We start from the raw sequence: 20,228 nt of genomic DNA on the forward strand, positions 1-20,228 counted from the left end.
CAGAAGAGTGGTTATTAATGGGGGGGAGTATGCTCTGGGAGGAGGTAGTCTTCTGGGGTGCTAGAATGTTCTATATTTTGATTAGGATTATCATTATTCAGCTGTAGAAATAGGTGAAAAGTAACCCAGCTTTGAACTTAGGATTTATGTGCTTTATTGGATGTAAATTATACCTCAGTATTAAGAGTATTGCGAAGTAGGGACTTCCCGGGTGGTCCAGTGGGTAAGACTCCGCGCTCCCAATGCAGGGGGCCCAGGTTCGATCCCTGGTCAGGGAACTTGATCCCAAATGCCACAACTAAGATCCTGCGTGCTGCAACTGGGACCCCGCACAACCAAAATCAATCAATCAATCAATCAATCAAAAAGAGTATTGCAAAGTAAAGTCGTCTCTCCCAGTAGTTTCCAAAATGGTGTGCACAGGACAATCCATTGGATATAGGAAGAAAGTATTAGCATCTCTATTTTTTATTTCCTCTTCTTTTTTAAAATTTAACTATATTTGATTTATAATACTGTGTTGATTTCAGGTGTACAGCTTCAGATTCTTTTCCATTGTAGGTTATTACAAGATATTGAATATAGTTCTTATTTCTTCTTTTCAAAATCTCTACTGAAAGAATACACATTGGGAGTATGTATTCAGAATTTTTTACTGAGGGACATGCAATAAAAAACTCTGGTGGGGGAGCACTAGTCTCTTATACCTAGGGCACCAACATTCAACAAAAAAGGAACACGTTGGTTATCTTAAGCACCTGTGTATGCTTGCTTAGCTACTCCCACCTGGATGGATGTGATCACCAAAACTATTTAGTCTTATTCTCTTACTTACAGAAAACTTGTCAAAAACTACCCAAGGGAGGGATCCAATGTGTTTACATAAGCACAGCAAGTAGATTCCAAATTTCTGGGCACCAGAAGAAACAGCAGAAAGAAGACTGAATATCCTACATGTTGTCAGACCACCTTTTCCATCCTTGGGAAGGGCAAGCAGCGCCTCCCTAATTAAATTCTCTACTCCAACTAGTCAAAGGAATGGCTATTGAGCCACCTCATGCAAAGTCAGAGATGATGAAAGACTGTGCATGAGTCATGAAAATTAAATATAATGTCTTTACTTATTTAATTGTTGCTAAATTCCTCCCTTTTTTTTTGGTTATGTGTAATGAGGTTCCTTCATTTGTTCATGTGACCATGAAACATTCGAGGAAGGAAATTTACCCTGAAAAATGGGTAGCCAGAATTCATTTATCTCATACATGTATATTAAGAGCCTACTACATGAGGCATGGCTCTAAGGTTTGGGGACAAAATAATGAATGGTGAGACAATCAATAAAGAAGGCGACAAAGATAATTTTGAACAGTTTTGTGAAGGAAGTACATACGTTCATGCCCTAGCAAGTGACTGGGGTGGGGAGACACTGGCCAGAGAAAAGGGGAGAGTGGTAGGAACTGAGGCCAGAAAGGCAGGTGGGCTGGATCCACTTCTAAGCCATGGTATGGATGGGCAGGTAGCACTGAGCTGTAACAGATCCACCTTTTAAATCCTGTGCTTTAAAAAATGTGACCCTCTGCAGGGTGGAGGGTAGATGTACCGAGCAGCCTTTTTCGGGTAGATGTACCGAGAGGAGAACGTTTTTATAGAAAATCTTCCTAGAGAGTGTTGACAGAAAAAATTAATCAATAGTCAATCTAAAAAAGAAATGAAAAACTTTACTTGAGCCAACCTGAGGATTGTAAATTGGGAGAGTGTCTCAGAGAGCTCTGAGGACTGCTCCCAAGAGGTAAGGGGGGAGGTGAGTATAGATGTGATTTTGGTGAAGGGGTACGTGCAATCAAGCACACATCTTGATAGAAGGTTGCTGCTAGTCACCAGGGAGAGACATCTTAGTGGTTTTAGTGCTTTTCTAAATATGGGAAGATGCAAGAAACTGGGTTCACAAAATCCTCTCCTGAAAATATCTATTTGGGGACCAGTTCTGCCAGTTTTCCCAGAGCACAAAGTGACTCATCCCCATCCTTTCAGGGGGTATTGTAGGTCAGTGACTACAGCAGCTAATGACTAGATTACTGTAGAACCGGATGGTGGGCACCATTCTTTATTTTACAACCCCTTCCTTTCAGTCTTAATTGCAACCAAGGTTTGGGAGGCATTTCGTGACCAATTTGCCTCATGGCACTAGGAATGTGCATTCCCAGGTCAGGTGGGGATTTTGTTGATGGGCCACTCAGTGTGCTATTACTGGACTAGGCTCTGTTAACTGTAACCAAAGGCCTCTGGACCACCTGTCTTACTGGTCTGCTATGGTCCAGGAAATGGTTCCTTCCTGTTGCTTCTTCCCATATCTAGAGCTATACTATTAAAATCATTGATCTTATAGAACTATATTTTTGATCATTTCAAGTCATCTAGTCATCATGAATTTTTTTTTTAATTAATTTATTTTATTTTTAATTTATTTTTGGCACGTTGGGTCTTCGTTGCTGTGCGCAGGCTTTCTCTAGTTGCAGCGAACGGGGGCTGCTCTTCGTTGCGGTGCACGGGCTTCTCATTGCGGTGGCTTCTCTTGTTGCGGAGCACGGGCTCTAGGCGCGCGGGCTTCAGTAGTTGCGGCACGTGGGCTTCAGTAGTTGTGGCACGTGGGTTTCAGTATTTGTGGCTCTTGGGCTCTAGAGCGCAAGCTCAGTAGTTGTGGCGCACGGGCTTAGTTGCTCCCTGGCATGTGGGGTCTTCCCGGACCAGGGCTCAAACCTGTGTCCCCTGCATTGGCAGGCAGATTCTTAACCACTGTGCCACCAGGGAAGCCCTGGTCATCATTAATTTTATCTGAGGTCCAGTCACACATTTGGTAATGCAAGAAACAATAATCTTGTAAAATAGGCAGAATACAAGAAATATAGCTAGGGCTTCCCTGGTGGTACAGTGGTTGAGAACCCGCCTGCCAATGCAGGGGACACGGGTTCGAGCCCTGGTCTGGGAAGATCCCACATGCTGCAGAGCAACTAAGCCCATGTGACACAACTACTGAGCCTGTGCTCTAGAGTCTGTGAGCCACAACTACTGAGCCCACGTGCCGCAACTACTGAAGCCTGTGCGCCTAGAGCCCGTGCCCTGCAACAAGAAAAGCCACCACAATGAGAAGCCCACGCACCACAATGAAGAGCAGACCCCGCTCGCCACAACTAGAGAGAGCCCGCGCACAGCAATGAAGACCCAGCACAGCCAATCAATCAATCAATCAATCAATAAAAGATTAAGGGAAAAAAAAGAAAGAAATATAGCTAGTAACATTAGTAGTCATAAGTATTTAAGCTAAGAACTTTCATTACTTGCAGCCCAGTATCTCCCCAGGTTGTCTGACCAGTCTGTTCTGCACCAACCTTTTTTTTTTCTTTTTTAAAAATATTTAATTTATTTATTTGGCTGCATCAGGTCTTAGTTGCAGCACGAGGGATCTCTAGTTGCAGCACACAAGCCCTGAGGCATGTGGAATTTTAGTTCCCCTACCAGGGATCAAACCCGTGTCCCCTGCATCGGAAGGCAGATTCTTAACCACTGGACCACCAGGGAAGTCCCTGCACCAATCTTTATAAGGGAACCAATATATTGGTATTTTACGTAGTGCTCACCAAAGATGTCTGCACATGCAAGGTGAGTGGTAGGTCATTGTGACCGGTTACAGGATTGCGAAAGGAATGGCATCTTCTAAGGCAGAGGTCCCCAACCTTTGTGACACCAAGGACCGGTTTTGTGGAAGACAATTTTTCTACGGACAGGGGAGGGGATGGTTCAGGCGGTAATGCGAGCGATGGGGGAGCCGCAGATGAAGCTTCGCTCGCTCGCCTGCCACTCACCTCCTGCTGTGCGGCCCTGTTCCTTACAGGCTGTGGACCGCTATCGGTCCACGGCCCAGGGGTAGGGGACCCCGGTTCTAAGGAGTTACATGGCTGGTGCTAGAAGAAAAATTGAGCTTTATGGTTGAGCAGGTATTTCTGCCATAGGGGAGGTCTGGTTATGCATAATGCAGATGCACAATGCACACTAGAGAGGAGGCCAAAACAAGCAGAGAAAAAGTTTTAAGTTTTTCTTGTCTTAAAATGTGAAATTTTCTTTTTTTTGGCCATGCCACGCTGCATGCGGGATCTTAGTTCCCCAACCAGGAATTGAATCTGTGCCCATGCAGTGGAAGCGCGGAGTCTTAAGCACTGGACGGCCAGGGAAGTCCCACAATGTGAATTTTTATTTCATCAAGGTCTTTGTTTCTAATTTGAGCAAAGGTGCCTGTGTGCCTCAGTTGGCGACTTGGATTTTATGTGAAGTGACAATGGTGAGCCAGTAAAAAGTGTGAAGCAGGACAAGATGAGATCGGGCTTATGTTTTAAGAATATACTTAGGGAAGGGGACGGAGAATGGCTGTATGGAGACAAGAGTGGAAAGATAAAAACGATCATGGCTAATAAAAATATAATAAATATAACAACAAAAAGTACCCTGGCTAATTATGTATTTGAACTTAAATTCAAATATATTTATACTCCATAAAGCTACTTCTTTGGCGTATCAAAAGCTAACCCATTACCTATCAGAACTGTGCATGTCTGTTAATCTTCCACCAATTTATTTGATAAATTTTCCTAATCTAAAATTATTTTATTTCGAGGGATAATTGACATATAACATTAGTTTCAGGTGTACCACATAATGAGTCAATATTTGTATATACAATGAAATGATCACCACAATAGATCTAGTTAACATCCAGAGCTTTATTCTGAACAATGAAACCAGTGTTAAGACTGGGAAAGAGCTCCTTTTTTAGCGCAGCTTGAGTCCATGAAGCCGGAACGTTCATTTCCATTTGTTACATTCTAGTGCCACCACTTGACCCTTTCATTCCTTGCACATTTATGCCCAAGAATAAAATCACAGGCTCTACTTGTGATCTCAGGCTTATAATTACAGTTTTCTTAAGGTTCAATCACATAGATATTAAAGAAATACAAATGTAAATACTGAGACAGTATTTTCACCTATCAAATTAGCAAAAAGTTTTAAAAAGTATGATTGCTAGGACTTCCCTGGTGGTGCAGTGGTTAAGAATCCACCTGCCAATGCAGGGGACACGGGTTTGATCCCTGGCCCGGGAAGATCCCACATGCCGCGGAGCAACTAAGCCCGTGAGCCACAACTGCTGAAGCCCGTGCGCCTAGAGCCCGTGCTCTGAAACAAGAGAAACCACCGCAATGAGAAGCCCATGCACCGCAACGAAGAGTAGCCCCTGCTCGCCGCAACTAGAGAAAGCCTGCACGCAGCAACGAAGACCCAATGCAGCCAAAAGTAAATAAATTAAATTAATTTAAAAAAAAAAGTATGATCACCCAACGTTGGGGAGGATACAGTAAAGCAGACGTTCATGTTTCTGGTAGGAATAGGCTTTTGTGAAGAAGACCTTTTGAAATGCATGCAGTTTGGCAATTTGCATCCAGTCTTTAAAATGTCCTTCTGAGAGTTCCCTGGCGGTCCAGTGGTTAGGGCTCTGGGCTTCCACTGCAAGGGGCACGGGTTCAATCACAGGTTAGGGAACTAAGAGCCTGCAAGCCACTCGGCATGGTCAAAAAAAAAAACCAAACCTTTATTCCCTTTGATCTGGTGAATCTGTTCCTGGGAATGTATCTTAAGGAAATAATTCCAAATAAGGAAAAAGCTTTGTGGAAAATATTGGTGTAAATTTCCAGAAGAGAGCAAGCAGATGACCATCTAAACCTCCTGCAAGTAGGAGGTTTACAAACGAGGGGATTAAGGCTTTGAGACGTTATATAACTTGTCCAGGATCAAACAGCTAGTAGGTGATAGAGCCAGAGGTCAAACCCAGACTTGTCTTTTATCCAAAACCCATGTTTTTAGTCATATTACGTTGTTTCCTGTACAGAAATAATATTTTTCTCAACAGGCAAAGCAAAGGCAAACAAATTCTAGTATTATCAAATTCAGTTTATTCACAAGTAGAGCAAAAGACTACACAGGCAGGATAGAGGTGTGAGTGACGTTTGTGTGTGCTGGGTCCCGGCTGCAGGCTCTCAACTCCACGCCGCCCTTGCAGGCCAGCTTCCATCCTGCCCTGTCCTGCCGGGGCCTTACAGCCTGCAGACTGCGTCTCCCAGACCCCTTGCCAGATGGCTTCTGTTCATTCCTGCTATCTCTTGGCACTGGCACGAGAATCAGGAGGCTGGAGAAAGCAAAACGCTGCCTCTTTTCCCTTCTGGAGGCGGCAGCACTAGCCGAGGGTGACCAAGCGCCGCGTGGGCAGCAGTGCCGGGGGGAGGAGGCTCAGCCTCCGGAACAGCAGCGCCCGAGCTCCGAGGCAAGGCAGCTTCCTTCTCTCTTTTTTTAATTAATTAATTGTTTATTTAATTTAATTTTTATTTTTGGCCGTGTTGGGTCTTAGTTGCGGCACACAGGATCTTCGTTGAGGCGTGCAGGATCTTTTTGTTGCGGTGCACTGGCCCTTTGCTGCAGCTCGCGGGCTTCTAATTGTGGCGTGCGGGTTTTCTCTTCTCTAGTTGTGTCGTGCAGGCTCCAGGGCACATGGGGGGGGGCTCTGTAGTTGTGGCACGCAGACTTCTCTCTAGTTGTGGCATGAGGGTTTTCTCTTCTCTAGTTGTGGCACACAGGCTCCAGGGCACGTGGGCTCTGTAGTTGTGGTAGAGCGGGCTCCAGAGCACATGGGCTCTGTAGTTGTGGCACTCAGGCTCTCTAGTTGAGGCACGCAAGCTCTGTAGTTGCGGCACGCAGCCTTAGTTGCCCTGCGGCATGTGGGATCTTAGTCCCCTGACCAGGGATCGAACCTGCGTCCCCTGCATTGGAAGGCGGATTCTTTACCACTGAACCACCAGGGAAGTCTCAAAGCAGCTTCTGATGTTAAGCGAACAGCCCCTTCCCTTTAGTTTCTCCAGCGCCCCCTCTTCATCTCCCTTTTGCCTTTCAGTCCTCTTGACAGCTTTGTAACCAATTCCTGACACTCAGTCCTTCTCTGCTTCAACTAGCTAGAGTGGTTTCTGTATTTCTGGCTGGCCACTAACGGATACGCTCTGCAGCAAAGATTATATCCATATTTACTAGAATGCTGTTAAAAAGACTGATATTCTTATTTATATAGATGGAAGAAACAGGATATAAGTAGTTGCTTTTCTTATGGGGGGAGCAAAAAACTTTCCTTCATACAGAGTGCAAAAAAACTAATAGTCTTTACACGTTATACACGTAACTGGCAAAGAAAACATTTATTAATTTGTGACATGAGTTCTTTATGAGACAGTTATGCTATTATTAAGCATCTTATTTATTACTTCTCGAGGAACATCTGACAATAGCTACTGTATACAGATTGCACAATTTAAAAACTGTAATAAATAGGGTCAGTTGATAACAGATTCCAAACATCCTCTTATTCTTCTTGAAAAAAGTTTTGATGATCTACTATGATCCATTAAGAAACACCTAAATGGGAAGAAACACAGAAGCATTTTTATGGGTGTCACTTAGTTTTTTAAATAGAAAATGGTTTGATAAACTATAGAACTTAAGCCCTTAACTATATTGCTAAAAATATATGTATGAGATTATTTTGCATTTTAGACAGATATGATTGGAGAAAAACAGATACATTTTAAGGGCCACAAATCTGTCTACTGAATCAATATTCTCCCTTTTTGAAAAAAGTAATCTTAAGCCATTGAGCACAACAGACTGGAAGTGGAGAAGGGAAGTTATTAATGCATGTTAACAAAATGCAGGCTTATTTTAATGTGACTGATCTGGACCAAGGGAAGAAAAAAACCGCTAATAACTTAATTACGTCCACTAAAACTACCAAAACATGATCAAAATTAAAATTTTTACCTTATATTTAAGTTCAGAACAGGAATAAAAGTGATTTACATGCATATTTTATACACAAAAACATTTGGAAGAATGTACACCAAATTGTTAACAATGATCTTATCTCTGGTTTCTGAGATTTCAAGTTATCAGTTTTCTTGTTATTATTATTTTTGCTCTTCCAGATTTCTTTTTTAAAAAAAATTATCTATCTATCTATTTATTTATTTGGCTGCATTGGGCCTTAGTTGTGGCGTGCAGGATCTTTCGTCATGGCGCACAGGCTTCTCTCTAGTTGTGGCACGCGAGCTGCAGAGCACACGGGCTCTGTAGCTGTGGTGTGGCCTTAGTTGCTCCGCGGCATGTGGGATCTTAGTTCCCCGACCAGGGATCCAACTGGCATCCCTGCATTGGAAGGCGGATTCTCAACCGCTGGACCACCAGGGAAGTTCCGCTCTTCCAGATTTCCTTTTGTTTTTCTATAGTGCACGTATATGTCTCAGCTAATTAAAGAAGAAGTAATAAAAGCAATGGATACTACAGCACAACATTAATCAATGCCCTTTAAAATTTAGTTTGTCGGGGAGTTCCCTGGCGGTCCAGTGGTTAGGACTCTGCCCTTTCACTGCCGTGGGCCAGGGTTCAATCCCTGGCTGGGGAACTGAGATCCCTCAAGCCGCACGGTGTGGCCAAAAAATTAAATAAAGCTGAGAGTGGAACCTAGGCCTCTTGATTCCTGGTCTGGGACTCTCTCACACAAAAAGTGAAATATAAAAATACATGCAGTCACGCATAAAAATACATTTATCTCCAGAACAGTTTGGCTCAATTTTAAGACCCTAGAAATAAAAATCGTGTCAGGTTAGAACCCAGTAACTCTGGGCCAGATTTACCTTCAGAGTTTCACAGGGAGTGGCTTCTGGTGGCACAGGTTTCCCACAATGCTTGTAATATTCAGTTATAAAGATTGAAGCTTCTTCTAAGCTATGGAATCAGAAAGAAGAAGAGGGGCATGAGGAAAACGTGGGAGTGATAAATACGTTTGCCCTTTCCACTGTGGTGACGGCTTCATAGGTGTATACACATATCAAAATTTATCAAGTGGCATACTTGAGGTATGTGCAGTTGATTATATATAACAATTTTACCTCAAAAAATACTACTTGTTCATAAATGACAACCTGTAATTATGGTTGGATCACAAGTGGTAAACAAGCAGAAAGAAATCCATGGCGTGGCCCTGAGAAAGTGACACCTCCCAGGGATCAGCACAGTTAGATCAAATGTAGGGACGGACCCAGAAATATTTCAGTCCTGACTGAGCTTTCCCTTTCTTCTGTGCCAGCCCATTTCTCCCTTCTTTTTACTTTCCAAATCCCCTCCGAGCCCTATCCCAAGAAGCTTACTGTTTCTAAACTTGTGGGTGCTGGAAAATTAGATAACCAAGCTTAGCAAAAATTATGTTACATATAGCTATTGATTCTTTGGTCAAGTGTCTAAGGAGTAAAGTTGTAATGTAGGGTTTTAGAGCAGGACTATTTTGGGAGGTAAGTCAGCTTGATTAATTGTCTGACTCCAGGTTCATGTGCCAAGAGATTGGATTACAAGACAACTAACCTCTTAGTATGTGTTAGTAGCAAGGTATGTGTAACGTAGTGATGCTACAGCTTAATTATTTGGAGCCTTTAATTACAATCAAATAGCTTTACGATTATTCGATATTTTCCTCCAAAATAAAGAGAAGTTTTAAGGAAATTCTACATTAAGTTGTTTTTTAAACAATTTTATTAACTTACCTTAACTCATTTGCCAAATAGTTTACTAGTTCAGTGACGTTGTGGGTATTCATCGTGTGTGATTTCAACACTGGGAAGTATTTTGTCTTTGCCAAAATCCCAAACTCCTTCTTATCTATGACATAATTCAGCACCAGACTTCTCACCTGTAGAACGACAGGTGTCGTCATCCGCAAAATGTGTTAGATGCCATGTCATCCTATTCAATACCAAAACATTCCTGACAATTAGAAGTTAAATTATCATCGCGTCGTGACTAAGCCTCCTCTTTGAGGGGGTGGGCAGGGGGGACGGCTTTGGTCCATTTCAGTGTACAGTGAATAAATAAAAAGTTGTTGCTAAGCACTTTGGGACTTTTTGCAAGGAAAACTGTTCACAATGACAAGTATTGAAGGCTACAGATTTTCCACTGAGTAGAGCACTAAACAAACAAGACAGCCGGGGTCCCTGCCTTTTAAAAATTTAATGAGGCTTTAATGAAAGCAAAATAATTGTATATATTAACAAACAGATCGAGATGGTAAGTTTTCAGCTTAATCTTGGTTTGGGGAAAATGTATTACCTTCTAACATCAAGTTTTTCATAACAAAAGGGAGAGGAAATTGCCTCTTACTTGATGTGAAAACCCTGCCAGCTGGCCAGTATTCATATGTTCCTCTAACTGCTGTAAAATGATCTGAGGGTCACACGAGCCCAGAAAATTCTAGAGAAAAAAACCAAAACATAATTAATGGAAAAGTATAATTACTACTAATTTCTGTCAAACCTGGAAGGTTTTCATTTTTAAATTTGAAATATCATAAAGCATATCTACTATAGGAAAAAAACCACCTCTATCAACAACAACAACAAAATTATTGAAATAAGGAAAAAAAGCATTTTACAAATAACTATTCCAACAGCAAAGAGTTGCTTAATAAGCATTTTGTCATTCTAAGTGCCAAAAGGAATCTATTTAAATACTAAAATTCTGAAAAGCATCAATGGATGAGTTTAAGAAGAGTCAAAAAGGAACAAAGTCAAAGACAGGCACAGATGGCTCTGAAAAAATGCAACGAATAGAACAAGTGAGAAATAAAAATTACGTGTGCTCATTTATATAGATCTCTATGTACTGGCTTCTCTACCCGTGGGGAAATAATTGTAAAACATTTCCAAATGCTTTGTTCTATTTATTCTATAGTATAAAGGGGATGGGAGTTATTTTTAAAAGTTCTATCCTCAGAATGCTCATGGTGCCTTTGTTAGACACCCACACACAATCTGACTCTTCTCTCTTTTATCTCCCACATCTAATCACCAAGTAAAGCAGCATCTTTCCCACCTAGCTCATTTTCGTTACCACCACCCTACTTTGGGTACTTATCCCCTCAGGCTTCCCCTGGCTAGCCACAAGATTGTTGGATAATTCCTATTCAAACGCAATGATTCCCAAGAGTTTCACTTCTCACCCCCTCTCTCCTCTGATCAGGCCCACGTGGATTATTCCTTCAGAAATACTGCCTGATCATTTCACTTTATTCTGGCAGGAAAATTCACTGTTCCCCACTGATACAGAATAAGGTGCAAACTCCTCTTCGGGCATCCCTCAGACAAACCTTCATCTGTCTCTCAGTCTTGCCTCCCACCAGACCCCCACACACACCTTCCACCCCACTCACGCTTTACAGGTTTGGTGAAAAGAAAGTGGAACCTTTTGCAGGGGACATGCAGTATGAGACCTTCCACACCCTTGGCAGTCCCGGAGCAACAATTTGCAAGATACCTTTATTTCCTGGTGCCTTCTTTCCGAGTGGGGCATGAGCATTAGACAGGCTAATGCAAAAGCCGGAAGCTCTAACTGGACATACTGCCTGGCCACTCTGATCAGGTCAAGATCATCTGAAACTGGACATCTTCAAGAGAGCACATTAATTAGTTAATAACCTGCCATATTCACTAGATTATACTGGCCTTCCTAGTTTTCCACAGTGGTTACCTGTCTATGGTTTCAATAATTTTAAACATTAAAGTGCTGGTGCATAACGTATGCCTAGTAATGAGTAGCTTGAGCCTTTTATGACATCCTTCATGGAATAAAAGACTTGATCTACAGGAACACAGACTCCTGACTGCAGCTATAATTGTGTCTGAAAGTCTATACATGGCTAAAGACGAATACTTAGAAGACTCAAAATCTATGAGACAACACTGTATGATTTACGGTAGTCACAAAAGGTGCTCTATACTCACATTAAAACTGGGTACAAAGTTTAGGGAATGCAGGTTGAATATAAGTTTACTAGTTGCACTGCACGTGGAAAGTAGACATTGTAAAAATAATAGAGATATTTTATTTTCAAATCAAGCGGTATGCTTAACTTCCCCCCAAAAAGGAATTACTCATAGGAACGTTTATTAGAAAGGAATTTTATAAGCAACAAATCTGATTTTGGGGGGTAGGAAAACAAATATTTTACTTACTCTAGGACAGCGATGAGACTCTCACAACAATCTGACAGCTGACTGGGGCTTAAAGGACAAGAGGCTGAAAATGAAAAGCAACAATAATGTGTCTATACACATAACTATAAAATGCTACTGTCAGTGTGTTGGGGAGAGGGGAGAGAAAGATACCTGAAAGTAGCGGTATCTGAACCACGCGCTGCCAGGCTCTGCTGAAGTAGGGAACCTGCGGAAACAAGTATATTAAAGAATTCATGTCTGGGATCTTATGAACCTCTCTTTATTTTGCAGTCACAGAACTATATACACTTAGAGCTTATATTCTTGATGTTAAGACCACAATTGTAAGTTGATATCTCCCAGTTCTAGATCATTAAGATTCTAGGAGAATTTTCTTCATAACTGTATATTTCAGGATATTAACATATAATCCTGGTTGATTCATTATTATTAATTTTGCTCTGCAAAATACCCTCTTATTTATATTTGAAAAAATTGAAGTAGTTGATTTACAATATTATATGCATCGTGATTCAGTATTTTTACAGACTATACTCCACTAAAAGTTATTATAAGATAATGGCTATAATTCCTTGTGCTATATACTATATCCTTGTTGCTTATCTGTTTCATATGTAGTAGTTTGTATCTCTTCATCCCATATCCCTAATTTGCCACTCCCCGCTTCCCTCTTCCCTCTGGTAACCACTTGCTTGTTTTCTCTGTGAGTCTGTTTCTGTTTTACATACACACTCATTTGTATTATTTTTTTAGATTCCGCATATAAGTGATATCTTGCAGTATTTGTCTTTCTCTATCTGACTTAATTCATTAAGCATGTTACTGCAAATGGCAAAATTGTATTCTTTTTTTTTATGGCTGGGTAGTATTCCATTGTATCTATCTATCTACACCACATCTTCTTTATCCACTCATCTGTTGATGGGCATTTAGATTGCTTCTGTATCTTTGCTACTGTAAATAGTGTTGATATGAACAATGGGGTCCATGTATCTTTCCACGATTCATTATTGTTGCATTTGGGAAAAAAGTGTCAGAACTCAGTTCAGAAAACAAAATTTATACTAAGTCTATGTATGTCCCAGACATTGTGCTAGGACCATAGGAAAGGCGGAAGGAGAGAAAGAATTTCAAAAAATGAATAAGGCAACACATAAATTTCCATCAATAGGACGAGTGGTTAAATAACTTATGATACATTTTATTCCACATTTTGGAGAACAATTAAGAGTTAAAAATAATGAAATACCTCAAAAGATTAAACATAGTTATTGTAAGACCCAATAATTCCACTCCTAGGTACACACTCAAGAGAAACAAAAACATATGTTCACTTATACACAAATGTTCACAGAGCAGCATTATTCATAATAACCAAAAAGTGGAACCAACCCAAATATCCATCAACTGATGAATGGATAAATAAAATGAGGTCTATCCATACGATGAAACATTATTCAGCAATAAAAAGGAAAGATATGGGACTTCCTTGGTGGCTCAGTGGTTGAGAATCCGCCTGCCAATTCAGGGGACATGGGTTCGAGCCCTGGTCCGGGAAGATCCCACATGCCGCGGAGCAGCTAAGCCCGTGAGCCACAACTACTGAGCCCGTGCTCTAGAGCCTGCGAGCCACAACTACTGAACCAGTGTGCCACAACTACTGAAGCTCTAATGAGAAGCCCACGCACCGCAACAAAGAGTAGCCCCACTCGCCGCAGCTAGAGAAAGCCCGTGTGAAGCAACGAAGACCCAATGCAGCCAAAAATAAATAAATAAATAAATTTATTAAAAAAAAAAAAGGTATGATACACTGATACATGCGATAATGTAGCTGAACCTTGAAAACTTTATGGTAAGTGAAAGAAGCACGAAGGCCACATATTGTATGACTCCATTGATATAAAATGTCCAGAATAGATAAATCCATACAGACAGAAAGTAGACTAGTGGTTACCAGGGGCTGGAGGGAGGGGGGAAGAAGGAATGAATGATCTGTGATGGATATGGGGTATATTTTCAGGGTGAAGAAAATGTTCTAGAATTAGATAGTGGTGTTGGTAACACACTTTGTGAATATACTAAAAGCCAACTAACTGTACACTTTAAAAGGGTAAATTTTACGTGTGAATTATATCTCAAAAAAAAAAAAAAGATCTATATGTGCTGATGTGAAACAATCTCCAAGATACCATTGTTATGTGGAAAAAAACTTTGTCTAGAATGTGATTGCATTTATATGTACCAAAATGAATACATACACGCACAACACCCACACCCACACATATACGCGCCCACACCCCTGCTTATATGATAACAGGAAAGCTCTAGAAGAAAACATAAGAAATTGTCAACAGTAGTCACTTCTGGGGAGATAATTATGAAGGGAAATGGTAAAGAAAAATTTTCATGTTTTACTCAGCATATGTTCTAATTTATTAAACTAAGAATAAATTATATATTTCTATTATATATATATTATGTGTGTGAACAACACATGAAATTTAGAAAAGATGAATAAGACATGGTCTTTGACTTTAAGGATCCTCAAAGTCCAAGAGGGGCAGTCGAATGTGTGATTTAAATAAATTATACCGTGACCAATGTTATAGTTGAGCCAAAGTGTTTTTTTTTTTTTTTAATTTATTTATTTATTATTTATGGCTGTGTTGGGTCTTTGTTTCTGTGCGAGGGCTTTCTCTAGTTGCGGCAAGTGGGGGCCACTCTTCATCGTGGTGCACGGGCCTCTCATTATCGCGGCCTCTCTTGTTGCGGAGCACAGGCTCAGTAATTGTGGCTCACGGGCCTAGTTGCTCCGCGGCATATGGGATCTTCCCAGACCAGGGCTCGAACCCGTGTCCCCTGCATTGGCAGGCAGATTCTCAACCACTGCGCCACCAGGGAAGCCCGAGCCAAAGTGTTTTGAAGGCATAAATGAAGACGTGATTCCTGAGGCCTGCAGAACTGGGAGAAGTGATGTCTTGGATGAGACAATGTCCAAGCTGAGTATTCTGGGTCCAGGCGCCACTTTAATGGAACAGCACCCTGCAGCTTCACTGAGGAGCTGACTACTTAATCGAGTGTACCCAGCACTAGCCGGTGAGAGGAAAGATTAAATTCTGTAAAATTTACTTTAGAAAACTACATACCTGCCATAAAGAATAGATGCTAGAAATGGCTGTTAAAACCTTCCTTAGATAAGGAATCTGAAAAAATAAAACACAAGAGTTCTGAAGACCACCCAAACAGAAAATTCCAGTGTGAAAATTAAACTTTCACAAGACTATCAGTAAAATTTATCTTCCATGAGGACCACCAGAGAAGGTCCCTTACAAATTCACAAACATAAAAAGAGGCCAGGGAAACTTCCATTTGTTTCCAATGAAATTTATGTCAGTTTTGAGTTTGCACTTTCTCTGGCCTAACGCCAAGTTCTTTAAGTTGGGCATGAAGCCAGTGAGAGTGAATGTTTTCAGCATCCAGCTGTTCAATAACGAGTATCAGTGCAAAATGTTTAGGAGATGCTGTGCAAAATCTTTAAAATATACTGCAGTCTAGGGCACTGAGTCTTACCATTTTGAAGCCAAGAAGCTTTTGCAAGAGTCCATTCCAAAGCTGCAGGTCATAGATTTTGTATTCTAAACAAAGCTCAGTCACCAACCTTACGGCCTGAAGCAGACAAAAAAAAAAAAAATCATACTGTTTCAAGACACCAGTAAATCAAACCACCTTTGGAAAAGGTAGGGCAGCTAAAGACAAAACATGCTTATAGTCAAAGTGTGTCTATTGCCTAATTTCAGTGAAGGCCTTCATCTCTCTAGGGAAAGAAAAAAAAATTATTCTTTTTCTTTCTTGCTGTTATGGATTCACAAACGGCATCTCAGACTCCCCTTCTTCCCCACTTTGTTTCTTCTGTCCTACAACAGTTTGCCTGTTGGCCTCATACCCTTCCCGCCCTGGGCTCCAACTGCCTCAGAGACTACATTCCCACCAGTAACTAGAAGGAAGAGAAACAATGTTCCCTACACAGGGACAGTCTGTCTAGATGAGCACAGGCAGGACTTGGGGAGGGATTATGAAAGTGTTCCCTCGGGTAGGTAGGGATGGCTTCAGGCTTTCAGGGAGAGAGGTAAGGGGACTTCCAAGTTGCCTTGTCACCTGCCAGGATAGGAAAGTCAGGAAGCCCTCAGAGCAGCAGACCTGTTCAGGAACCAAGAGTTTCTCTGGTTCTGTCTTTCAGAACTCTGAGTGGTGGCAGGCAGCTGAGTGAACACAAGAGCATCTGAGAAGACAGAGGCCCCACCGCCGGATGACTCAGTGTACATACCATGGATTCGTGGCTGTGGTTTTTCCATAGACCCTTAATCATTCCTTCTTTAGGACTGTTGCAAAATAATTCATATGTGATGGGGATATTCAGAGCCTCAAATGATGCCAGAAAAGTTATACATTTCAAATAAGATCTGGAAAACAGAGGCATGTATGGGAATCATCCTCACCGACCATATTTACATTTAAAATAAAAGCCAACCCTTGGAAATATCGGACAGTTTGTTGTTAAATGTCTATTTTAGGCTTCTAAATATAGTCATGGAATATTAGAAAGAAATCAATTTGAGGGGCTTCCCTGGTGGCGTAGTGGTTAAGAATCCGCCTGCCAATCCAGGGTACACAGGTTTGAGCCCTGATCCGGGAAGATTCCATATGCCGCGGAGCAACTAAGCCTATGTGCCACGACTACTGAGCCTGTGAGCCACAACTACTGAAGCCCACGCACCTAGAGCCCATGCTCCACAATAAGAGAAGCCACTGCAATGAGAAGCCTGCGCACCGCAACGAAGAGTAGCCCCCGCTCGCCGCAACTATAGAAAGCCCACACGCAACAACAAAGACCCAACGCAGCCAAAAATAAATAAATAAAATAAATTTATATATATATAAAAAGAAATCAATCTGAGCAAGATGAAGAAAACACTCAGTTTCTAAATGGCTCAAAGCCTCAAGGGAAACAAGGTGTTCTTAAAGGCCTGTTTCCCCTTTGCCAGAACATCAAAGACACTCGAGGCAACAGAACCACGTTGACACGGCCCCTCTAACGCGCTCTTCTGAACTATGGGGCTTAAAAGTTATGCTTCCAAAGAATCTGTTTTCTATTAATACGATTTTTAAACTTCCACTTACTTCACTTCTTCAAAGGGTTTTTTGAAGAGAGATTCTACAGTTTCCTTGTCAGCCAAATAGAGGAGACACTGCAGGGCTCGAGTCCTGTGGGCGAAAGTGAGCTGGTGCACACCTAACGTCTGTAAGACCAAAAGAGGTTTGTAGAGCTGTGCCGCGTGCTGTAGTAGGACAACTGAGTTTCCATCTAGGTAACATGAGCCGCAACAGTTTTTAAAAGATTAAAGTCTATGTCTGCCCTTAGGGAGTCAGTGGTTCTTAAAGTGTGTTCCATGCACCCCTGCATAGGGGTTGGAGGGTTTCTTACACTCTTTGAGAAGGAAAATAGAACCACTTTTGTAATAATACTATAATGGTATACCTGCCTATTACACTGTGTTAATATTTGCACTGATGGTGCAAAAGCACTGGTGGGTGAACGGTAGCAACACCCAAATGCTGTGGCAGCCGCCATAGTCTTCACATTTGCAGTATTGAAAACAAGAGACGTCCACTTAAGAAGGTTCTTGAAGCAATAAGAATTTTATTAAACCTCAACTCCTGAATATAGTACTATGAGTTCACACTTGAATACGTGTTACTATTAATTAATCAAAACATATTCACTAATGTTCTACATGACTAAACAGGAAGTACTGGTAAAGCACACCGCGATGCAATGGGTTTTTTTCAGGGAAAAGCCCTTGTATGACTGAGCTGTGAGCTGAGCCAGGCACTTTTCATGGAACACCATTTTTACCTGAAAGAATGACTATCAGATAAACTAATATGCAAGAAGGGATATTTCCCCCCCCTTGCTGTCAAGGACATACAATCAGCATCTTAGCCTTTTCCCCTTTCTTCCTTCTATCTACATCTTTACTCTCCCTCTGCTTCAGCTGCCTCAGAGAGCATTTCTATATGCAGAAGCCTGAAGGCCGGAGATCAAGTTGCCTTTAGGGATAAGGGAAAGTTATCCCTAGAGTTTAGTGGGGAGGGGGTGTGACAGCTCAGGCAGGGCCTGGAGACCAGGGTGGAGACTTCTCTCAGGCTGGCTCATTGGGGCCTCTGGTATTAGGGATGCAGCTGGACCAGGGCGTTAAAACAGTGAATGTGGATAACCCGTGGGAACTGTCAACAGCTGCACCACTCAGTTTGCCAAGCAGGATGTCTCAGAAGCCAGCACTAAATGGAGCTCGGCAGACACTACAATCCTCATCTATAGAGTAAGATGTACTTTGAGTAAGTACAGAAGTGAGCATTATCTTAATCATTTGTAAATGGTAAATATGCAGGAAAAAAATGTTAAGCTTAGATGCAAAGATGAGCTTTGATTAAGTTTGTAGAGCTTACAGTTGTAGCTGATGTTGCAAAAATGAACAGCATTCTTGAACTATAATCAACTGGACGAGACAGAAGGAGATACAGGACTCTGAAAAAAAATTGTTAATTACATTTAGACTTTAGTGAGAGATTAGCAAAACAAGAGACCTGTTTTACTGTCCACAGAAAAAGTCATTAGACATCCCAAACACAGGCCTGAAGGGCTATCTCCTTTAAAGGGTGCTTAATCTTTTCTTGAGTTACTTCACAGCTAAAGAAGATAATAAAGCCAATAAATGTCAAGCCTCAGTCCTCTCATCTATGAAATAGCTAGTCAACCTCCCAAAATTTATATTCTTTCTAGTTAAGGAATTAATACAAACCATAGCTGCAAAGTACATTGAACACTACACATGGAAACTTCAGGTTTAGTTCACAGGACCTTGTTAGTGGCACGTTTTAACCTCTGGACTCAGGGCTGACTGGCCCCCTGCAGAGAAGGGCAAGACAATCAGATGTACTGGAAGGGGGGTGGGTGGAGATTCCAGTGGGAAAAGGCAGGAAGTTATGAAATTGGCATGAAGTACCCTTTGGGATCTCCTCTTGGGGTTCTCTCTCTCTCTCTCTCTCTCTCTGAACTGTTTCCCTCTAAGCCTGTCCAGGTGGCTGGTTCAGTCAGATGCTCCAGAAGCTACCTTTTGCTTAGACAAAGGTGTCCCTGCCCTTAAAGGACTAAGCAAGGACGAAGGGGTGCCCAGAGGAAAGAAGGGCATGGAGGGGATACTAGGCCAGTTCTCCCCCAACCAGGAAAAATTCTTTTCCAGTGTTTATCTTTCCACATCCTCTCTCACTATCAGATCTCCAGGGCCAATGTAGGGTGTAGGGCTTCATGAGTGAGCTGACCTACTTTGGTCCAGACCAGAATGGCAAAAAGCTGGGATGCATGCTACCACTCCCTTTCCCATGCCTATGCCAAGCAACATTAATAGATTACCACATTTTCTGATTTGAGCACAGATATAGCCTTCTCAAGAGAGCAAGCCACAACCAATCAGACTTAGCACAGTACATAACACCAATGTGCCTTTCTAGGTCTCAGTCTTAGGTTAGAAGGGAAAAAGAAATCCTGGTGGCCTATATCTGAACCAGCCTAGCTCCCCAGGGAGAGAGAACACACAGAGGTTTGGGGCCAGAGTCCTAGCTACAGAAGAGTTTTCCTTTGCTCGATGTACATTCTCTGCTAAAGGTGTTCTAGTAGGAACTCACTGAGGGTTCAGAAACTCTGGATCTTGGTCGTTTTTTATTTATTCCACTGGAGATACTTAACACACTCACAGCCATATATCAATGAACTGATTCTTCTCAGAGGTTCTGATCCAAGTTATACCAAGAAAGTCCAATGTCTAACACATTCATTGGTAAGATTCTTACTAGGCAACAGGATGTAGACAAACGTAAGTACAGGAAGAATACCTTCGTAGTGCTTCATCTTCCTGAAGTTCAAATAATTCTGATGGTGTCTTTGAAAAAGTGAAAAAAAAAAGAAAGTTAAAAATTGAAGAAAGTTGGTTGACTGTATAAGCTTATGAAAGTCTATTAGATGAA

General features: G+C 41.7%; 1 protein-coding gene across 1 annotated transcript in view; it reads right to left on the reverse strand.

Moving 5' to 3' along the window:
* Positions 1-7,382: 7,382 nt before the first annotated feature.
* The window catches only part of KNTC1 (kinetochore associated 1), a 67,938-nt gene continuing 55,092 nt past the window's right edge, over positions 7,383-20,228 (reverse strand). The window contains exons 52-64 of the mRNA XM_059893724.1: positions 20,097-20,143; positions 18,654-18,732; positions 17,325-17,443; positions 16,471-16,606; positions 15,717-15,812; positions 15,293-15,349; positions 12,297-12,351; positions 12,144-12,207; positions 11,446-11,575; positions 10,294-10,383; positions 9,681-9,826; positions 8,778-8,868; positions 7,383-7,503 (exon numbers count right to left, since the gene is read on the reverse strand). Of these exons, the coding sequence (XP_059749707.1) occupies positions 7,483-7,503; positions 8,778-8,868; positions 9,681-9,826; positions 10,294-10,383; positions 11,446-11,575; positions 12,144-12,207; positions 12,297-12,351; positions 15,293-15,349; positions 15,717-15,812; positions 16,471-16,606; positions 17,325-17,443; positions 18,654-18,732; positions 20,097-20,143 (1,131 nt within the window). The 3' untranslated portion in view covers positions 7,383-7,482. The remainder of the gene's footprint in view (positions 7,504-8,777; positions 8,869-9,680; positions 9,827-10,293; positions 10,384-11,445; positions 11,576-12,143; positions 12,208-12,296; positions 12,352-15,292; positions 15,350-15,716; positions 15,813-16,470; positions 16,607-17,324; positions 17,444-18,653; positions 18,733-20,096; positions 20,144-20,228) is intronic.

This window comes from Balaenoptera ricei, chromosome 14 (assembly GCF_028023285.1).
Source record: "Balaenoptera ricei isolate mBalRic1 chromosome 14, mBalRic1.hap2, whole genome shotgun sequence".
Classification (NCBI taxonomy): Eukaryota; Metazoa; Chordata; class Mammalia; order Artiodactyla; family Balaenopteridae; genus Balaenoptera; species Balaenoptera ricei.